This window comes from Rhipicephalus microplus, chromosome 4, assembly GCF_043290135.1.
Source record: "Rhipicephalus microplus isolate Deutch F79 chromosome 4, USDA_Rmic, whole genome shotgun sequence".
NCBI classification, from domain to species: domain Eukaryota; kingdom Metazoa; phylum Arthropoda; class Arachnida; order Ixodida; family Ixodidae; genus Rhipicephalus; species Rhipicephalus microplus.
The window spans coordinates 42,430,400-42,438,627 of record NC_134703.1 but is presented as its reverse complement, the minus strand read 5'-3'; the positions used below and the strand labels follow the sequence as shown (position 1 = coordinate 42,438,627).

Genomic DNA, 8,228 nt, shown 5'->3' with positions numbered 1-8,228 from the left:
TATTGCTGAATAGTGTCTTCACAAGATCTTGACAGTGCAGTCTACTATCACGAGGACACGGTAGCACTAACCGATAGTTATCTCATACTTAGATCACACTTCTTAAGTTTATTGTGTCAATCGACACTGGCTCAACTTTTAGAGTGACACAAGCTTTAACGCAATGTTTCTGATTTGCGGCTTTGTATTGGAAGAACAAAAGCACTGCAGGTTGAAAACATAGATCAGCATAACACAATCACCGAGATAACTCTTGCACAATTTGCTTTTATTTCAGGATTAATAAGAAGTCGGAAGCATGCCTCAAGACTCCTCGATTGTGCACTAAGTTTGGCCAGGTACGTTTTAGAATTTTGTTTGTAAAACTTGTCATGGAATACTAATTGTGCGAACAAAAAGAATATTTTCGTAATACATTAACTTCCCTCCCCGTTTTCGAGGTGATGTAGTATTTGTTTGCGTTGGGTGTGTTTCTGATGGCCTCGTATTTATTAAATTACGATTTTAGTAAAATTCCTTTTGATCTTGCGATATGGTGCGTGATCCAAGCGTTAGATAGAAACGATTAGGTGGATTTTTCTGTACTATTGAAGTGTGAAGGAGCTCTCATCATATGCAAGCGCAATGCCTTCTTTCGTTCTTTCATACAGGAGGTTCTTTGGGGCATTTTTAGGGCCCAGTACGAACCAGAGATGCGTACTCTTGTCGGATATGAGCCAAGAGAAATTTTTGATTGCCGTATGGAATCGACAAGCTCCGAGTGCAAATCATTTAACTGCACCGACCAGTAAGTGTTCACTGAGCCATGTAAGACAGTTCGTGCTGTGCTAGCGTTCCAACATCTTCCGTAACGAAACAGATTGGCATGTCTTGATCAATGAATATACTTCAAGGCCAGAAATTAATCTGGGATTGTTCGCTGGCAACGTACACCTACAATACGTGCCCTTCTCCACTGAAACAACAGCAACGATGCAAATGATGCTCGCTTAAGTAACCTCCGCTGGATATTCATCTTAATGGCTCTGAACTCACATCAGCATTAAACGCTATACAGCACTTCAGCCTGACACAACAGACACTTACATGTTGTCTTAAGAAGCTTCGCCAGGCAAAGGTAACATTAAACAAGGCTGAAAAATAATAAATTGCCATTTCTAATTAAATGCCCTGCTTTTCCACACCACCGCGGTGGTCTAGTGGATGAGATACTCGGCTGCTGACCCGCAGGTCGCGGGATCGAATGCCGGCTGTGGCGGCGGCATTTCCAATGGAGGCGGAAATGTAGGCCCGTGTGCTCAGATTTGGGTGCACATGAAAAAACCCCAGGTGGTCAAAATTTCGAGAGCCCTACACAACGGCATCTCTCATAATCATATGGTGGTTTTGGGACGTTAAACCCCACATATCTATCTATCTATCTATCTATCTATCTATCTATCTATCTATCTATCTATCTATCTATCTATCTATCTATCTATCAATCTATCTATCTATCTATCTATCTATCTATCTATCTATTTCAGCATCAGAGTCACCTTTCTACGCTTACCCATACTGCTTTGCTACACCTTAGACAGTAAGCTATACGGAGGGCATGATAACACGCTTGATAAGTGCAGCACCCCTTGGTTATACGGTGAGTGTTTTTTTTGTTGTTGTTGTTGTTCTCAGCATACGTAAGTTTTAATGAAATTACCTTACCACACATGTGAAATCAACTGCCGAAATTCAATGGCCGAGGTTGAACGGGCTGCATGATTTTTACACGCTTTTCATGGTGCATTGTGTCCGCGGCGAGAATGTTCCTGAGCTCTGGCTTAGAGTAGAACGCTGTGTATAAATTTTCAATCTTAGTTATACACACAGTTCTTAAAAGTTATGGCAAACGATAACAGTTACTAATGTCACGAAGTTACGCCAAACTTACGAGGTGCAGGTGCTTCAACGCGCTGTTCACCATGAGAACAATTTGTTGGAGATGTTGAAAAGTCAGGAAAAACACGAAGCCATAAAGGAGTGAACACAGCAGTACAAGCGCTGACTACCAATTTGATGGCTTCTTCGAAGAAAACTTTGTTATGTATAATCTTAGTTTCTGCGCTAGTTACATAAATGAAGAGAACGAGCAGTGGTTTCTCTACAAGGTGTCGAGACGTCCACTAATGCGTCGAGGTGTATAATAACAATAATAACCTCCCATATAACATAGCATCGTGTATAGGTATAGTCACCCCTTTTTCTTAAATACACCAGAAAAAGGTGTGCTCTTTTTATGTGTTTTTTTTAAACTTGAGATAACGGTGCTTATCCCAACTAGTACAGGTAAATGCGTAATTTATGCACTGTTATGCACTGCGCTTGCATTTTATATGTCTAATACACTATTGTGTTTTCTTTTTTTTTTCAAAATTGCTGATCAATACTATATTTTAATTCGACGCCAGATGTCACTCTCTTTGTACTTACATCTATTTTTCTGCACTTGCCGTTGTTTTTTTATACGCTACATTCTTCTACTGTGACTGGCCCCCTCGTACAATGCCTCTGCGAGGGCTGTAAAGTTTTTCTAAATAAATAAATAAGTAAATAAATAAAAAGTTGTGTAGGCCTAGCTCAGCGTGCAATGGGTGGATTCACGAAGCTTCTCGCTTGTTGCTTTCTGCTTTTCAACGCTCCCTTTAACTAAGGATATCTCCGACTTCACAATTTATTGAAATCCGCTTCTGTGAAGAATTCCTAACGGTTTTTTTTTTCTTTTTTTCTGTACTTCTCAATCTTTTAGAACTACATATTCGCCTTCGCTTTTTCGAGAAGAACACTCTACGGCTGGTGGCCTCGCTTCCACTCCCGGTGTTTGTGCAACAGCCGCAGCTCTGCAGACCCGAGCGCAACGCCGCCATTGCGCTGGTCGAGTGGAAGAGCTACGACATCGCTATCAAGCAGGTTGCGCTCGAAAGCTACACCAAAAATATATAAGCAGTTCCTTTTTGTATTTCTTTTTTTTTCCTTACTCATTATCAGACACATGCAGAAATATTATAAAATAAAGAAGAACGAAAATAACTCACGTCAGTTCGTCTACCCTGGTGCTTCTAGGTTTTAGTTATCTACATTTTGTTCAATTGAAATGCAGGCTGACTGCGTACTTCAGTGAATGTATGACAAAGATGCAAGAATCTACGTCAGCGCGCATCTTGAACTTGAGCACGCATCATGAAACCCCAAAATATTTTGGGCACGCATTTTGTGATTTCGTTGCATTCGGCTGCTACAAGGTAAGGTTTATACTGTTCTGCCAGGTGCAGAACAGTATAAACTTCCTGGGAAGAAGCTGCTCTTATCTAAACACCACTCTTGACCTGTGTCAGCTCAATGGTCAATCTGCTAAATTGCAAAATATAGCAGCTGCCGGCAAGTTGCGTGGATTGAAGAGGGCCCCTGCACGGACAGAGGGTGCTCGTTAACGTAGGAACATTGCCTTGCACTTGTAAAATCTACATATCATGCACGTCCCAACATATGGTGGAATTTTCTCAGAGAAGTGTTTGCAGTTCGCAAAATGTGTTTTCTTTTTTTTGCAAAGTGTGAGTGTTTTTACCAAACCAGGGACCCACCAAAACTTTTTCAGCGTGCTCACAAAACGTTGCCGGTGAGAAATTGAGGATACCTAGAACAAGTGAATGAAACCTTCAGGCACGGGACGTGGCCTAAGGCTTTTAAGTAATTCACTAAGTCAGCTAGAAATCATTCCCTCTGCTCTCTAAAAATGATGCCATAAACTTCAGTAACAACGTCATAAAGTCTAACACAACGCTTATGGGCAGATTCAAACATCGTGAGCTGCATATTTACGGAGACCGCCGCGCTATGGCGCTACAGATCCACGCGCTCACTTGAGAACACACAAAAGTAAGCTACGTGCTCTAAGAGGAGGAAAAAAGTGCTGAAACTGCTGAATGGACTTATTTATTTTCGCCCCCTTGTTACCCCAACCACCGCGCTGTTTTTAGTGCTCTCGCTGGTACGAAAGTAAATAGAAAGCGCTTAAAGAGTGAAACAAATCCTTGTGATCTCGCTCGTACTTGACGGATGCTAAAAATGTTTGCGGTGGTCGATTCGTGAGGCAGTAAACTCCTTCAAGTATTCCATTTCATCATTGCTTCGAAGAGTGTCTCAGGGCCTCTCTAAAACAAAAATTTGCAATCTAGAAAGAGTGATCTAATACTTATATTTATATTGAGCAAGATAGCTTGGTTTTGCCTTCTATGATTGTATAAATGCCTAATCAGTTCTATTTAACCTTATTAGCAATTTTTCACCAATTGCAGCAAACAAAACGACGCCTTCCATCACCTTTCTCTTCACGCTGTAAGGACTACAGCAGTGACGGAGTGAAACAAGAGTTTTACGGAATTGCATCGAAAGAGGTAATATGCATGCGTTCCTCTTTCACAACCATTTCAGCCAGGCAGGAGTGACTAGAGTTAAATCACTTTCGCGTCTTGATATGTATTTCATAACAACTCGAGCGTTTTCCAAGCACTTTACAATCAATAATTTTGTAACTATGCGCAAATGTTCATCGCTAAGTGAACCTTTCTGTGTGCAGCAAGAAAAGCCTGGGATTTCATGAATTTGTTGTCCTTAAATGCTTACATGCCTCAATTACACGGTTCACAATGGCATAATTATGATTCTCAATATACACAATGTCGCTGTTAATAGCGAAAAAAGTGCTAAATAAAAAATATTGCGCTTTTGATATTCACATCAATAAACAAAAAAGGAAAAGAACCGGGAAAAGCTATAGGCTGGTTAACCAGACGCACGTTCGGTTAGCTATACCACGCCTGATAAACGGCGAAAAGAGACACAGAGAAAAGAGTGAGATTGACAGAATCACGTGGTCATTTGTGGGAGCACACGAAGACTAGTCACACAAATCTTTAAAAATTAAGCAACTAGGTAACACTTGCGTTACCTACTGCGCGTTCGAGCCACATGTACATGGCCGTAGATCCATTATTGTAGAGAACGATCCAGTCAGTTCAGAAGCAGACGGAGTTGGTATTACTTTGTGTACTAGCAACCACAGCCATACTAGATGTCCTGTTTCTTCTGTCCCGCACGAGTCGCATGTAAAGGTGTTCGCACTTTCAATTCGGAACTATCGCATACACTTTTATGAACGCAACTATCATCTAAACACGTAATAACAGCATCGCATCCGGTCGGAAAAGAGGCAGTCGTTTAGTTAGTGTTTCACTGCCCCGAGGCGGTGGTCTAGTGGCTAAGGTACTCAGCTGCTGACCCGCATGTCGTGGGATCGAATCCCGGCAGCGGCGGCTGCACTTCCGATGGAGGCAAAAATGTTGCAGGCCCGTGCGTTCAGATTTGGGTGCACGTTAAAGAACCCCAGATGCTCAAAACTTTTGGAACGTTAAACCAGAAATATCAATTAGTTAAAGTTTCACCGAAAAATCAGGTTAAAACATATTACGCTTTTGGAAGGCCCAAAAACATGTGTGAGATAAAAGAGTCAGCAAATCAAATCCCCCTTGCAGCATCAAACCTTCACAGGAGAATGTCGAATTTGCCTCAACATAAAAAAATGTGGTACATCCCTATGATATACGAATTAGTATAACACACGAAAGTAAACGAAAGTGTTTGTGAAACGAACTCATGAAAGTGTCTTCACGGAAGTAGTTAGAAGCCTATTTCAGGTAGATATAGGATGTCTATTGGTGTTTAGTGGCTGCATATACCCTTAAATATTGATGCACCCATGTTACCACCTGGTGGCACATCTTTTCCACCGTGACAACCAATGACTCACGACTGGTATATATACACTTGCCAGAGACACTGCATTGCACGCATTTGAGCATCACGCAAATCACACTTGAACCGCGCTGCAGGTGTTCACAAACCGCAAAAGTAAGACGATTTGGGTTTCAATCGCTTTTCAATTAAAGGTCCGCCGCAGCGAAAGAGCATCATTTGTGGCTCGGTGGCCGTATCGCGGATGTGCTTTGCATGCGGCGTCGTGCCGGTGAGCATCGTCCTGCTGATAAGTCGGTTCGGCGATGATATAGGCATTTCGATACCCCATGCATCGGTGTCTGTATGGCAGCCACGCGATGCGCTTAACTTCACAAGTGTGACAGAGTGAGTTCTTAGCCTGAACCGTGAATGTGCGAAGGCCTCCCGCTTCCCCCTGACCGTTGTTACGCCTGGGAGTCCACACCGAACGTCATGGCCTCTGCAAATGCAATCTGTGTCAAGGCCAGCGAGCGAGCCCACCTGACACTATTAACTCAACGACGCCATCAAGCGTTGGCGCCGGTCTGTCTTACCCGACGCAGGGAGAGCTCCCTCAGCCCACGGGACCGATCAAGCAAGCGGCGCCACGCAGTCTGGCGAGTCTTACGCAATGCGTAAGGACATCACTCGTGTTTGGGTGCAACCCAGCGCAGCAGCTCCGGATTTGAGGATCATGGTGCAACCCAGCGGCGAGTCCCCATCGGAGGATTCTGACGTGACCAGGCGGCAGTTTTGATTGGACGTTGATGACGTAAAGGATCACCTGAAGCCTATGAAGACCCACGCGGCGCTTCGCCAAGCAGCCGACCTATGCGTCAGAGAGAAGACATCTCGGCTTTTTGAGTCCCTAAGCTGTCGGCCCCAGTGCCGAATATGTAACACCTCGATTTTTATGCTGTCCATAAATCTTGCCTTAACTCACCGTCGTCTTGCCCCGCCGCGGTGGTCTAGTGGCTAAGGTACTCGGCTGCTGACCCGCAGGTCGTGGGTTCGATTCCCGGCTGCGGCGGCTGCATTTCCGATGGAGGCGGAAATGTTGTAGGCCCGTGTGCTCAGATTTGGGCGCACGTTAAAGAACCCCAGGTGGTCAAAATTTCCGGAGCCCTCCACTACGGCGTCTCTCACAATCACATGGTGGTTTTGGGACGTTAAACCCCACAAATCAATCAACTCACCGTCGTCTTGTCCGCTCGTCTATCAGCTCTGCGCAGAAGCAGTCGCGAGCTGAGAAACACACGCCACCAAACAGCCAGTGACCTCGGCAGCGGCGCGTTTCGGAGCAGTGGTGCCTTCTGGACCATGTTGGCGTCACACTTCGAAACACCGTATCCATCGCTGCACCAAACTCACTTGCGTGTAATTCGCCCTTCGACGCCGTTGTCTTTCAACGGTGCTTAATGCAGCCGTTCTCGTAGTTGCTACTATCGCACTGATATGCACTGATAACGGATATACATCATTGTCGGATATGAAAGCTGCACTTCAGTGCGCAAGCTAGCACAACGCGGAAGACGAAGCACGTAAACTGCGTCGCCACAGAGCCGAGTCAGCGAGTAGAGAGAATCGTAATCACATATGCGGTGTTTTTGGCCGGTGAAATCAGCTCCAAAATCCTTGTCCGAGCAGATTGCAGAGGCAACGTTAGACTTTTTTTTTCACGAAGGACCAACGCCGCCTAGGTGGCGTTAGTAGGATGCTCTGATGCCAGCATCCATTCGAATTCTGCAATCGAGGCGCCGTAGGGCTGAAACTACCGCAGCGTCCTCAGTCGGTGTTAGTGTCATAGTGTAGTACTTCTCCAATCTTAGGTGGCGGTATCGCCCTGATAAACTAAGAGCGCGGGTATAGAGCGAGGGAGTGATGCATATAGGGCCCACCTGAAGTACCTTTTCACCTTGCGTTCATGGTTCACATGGCTAAGCGCACGCTTCTTCTACACGCGGGTTGAAAAGTCGTGGGTTCGACACCGGGTGTCTAAAATGTGAATTTCTTTCTCTTATGGTTCATTTCCTTGAATTTTCTTCATGCAGATCTCAACAGGCTACTCACAATTGACACTTCGAACAGGCTACTCAACAATTGACCACATTCATACTATCAATCAGGTAATAGAGAAATGCTCAGAGTATAACCAACCACTATACATAGCCTTCATAGATTAGGAGAAGGCGTTTGATTCAGTAGAAATATCAGCCGTCATGCAAACACTGCGGAATCAGGGCGTAGATGAAGTATATATAAACATTCTGGAAGAAATCTACAGGGGATCAACTGCTACCATAGTGCTTCATAGAGAAAGCAACAGAATACCAATCAAGAAGGGTGTAAGGCAGGGGGACACAATTTCCCCAATGCTATTTACCGCGTGCTTACAGGAGGTTTTCAGAAGCCTAGAATGG

The 8,228-nt window shown here is 44.4% G+C and overlaps 1 protein-coding gene across 1 annotated transcript; it reads left to right on the top strand.

Moving 5' to 3' along the window:
- Positions 1 to 231: 231 nt before the first annotated feature.
- On the top strand, positions 232 to 4,481 carry LOC142814349 (uncharacterized). The gene is made up of 4 exons (XM_075893039.1): positions 232 to 338; positions 651 to 787; positions 2,786 to 2,946; positions 4,332 to 4,481. The coding sequence occupies exons 2-4, from the start codon at positions 712 to 714 to the stop codon at positions 4,479 to 4,481; spliced, it is 387 nt and encodes a 128-aa protein (XP_075749154.1). The 5' UTR covers positions 232 to 338; positions 651 to 711.
- Positions 4,482 to 8,228: the final 3,747 nt, after the last annotated feature.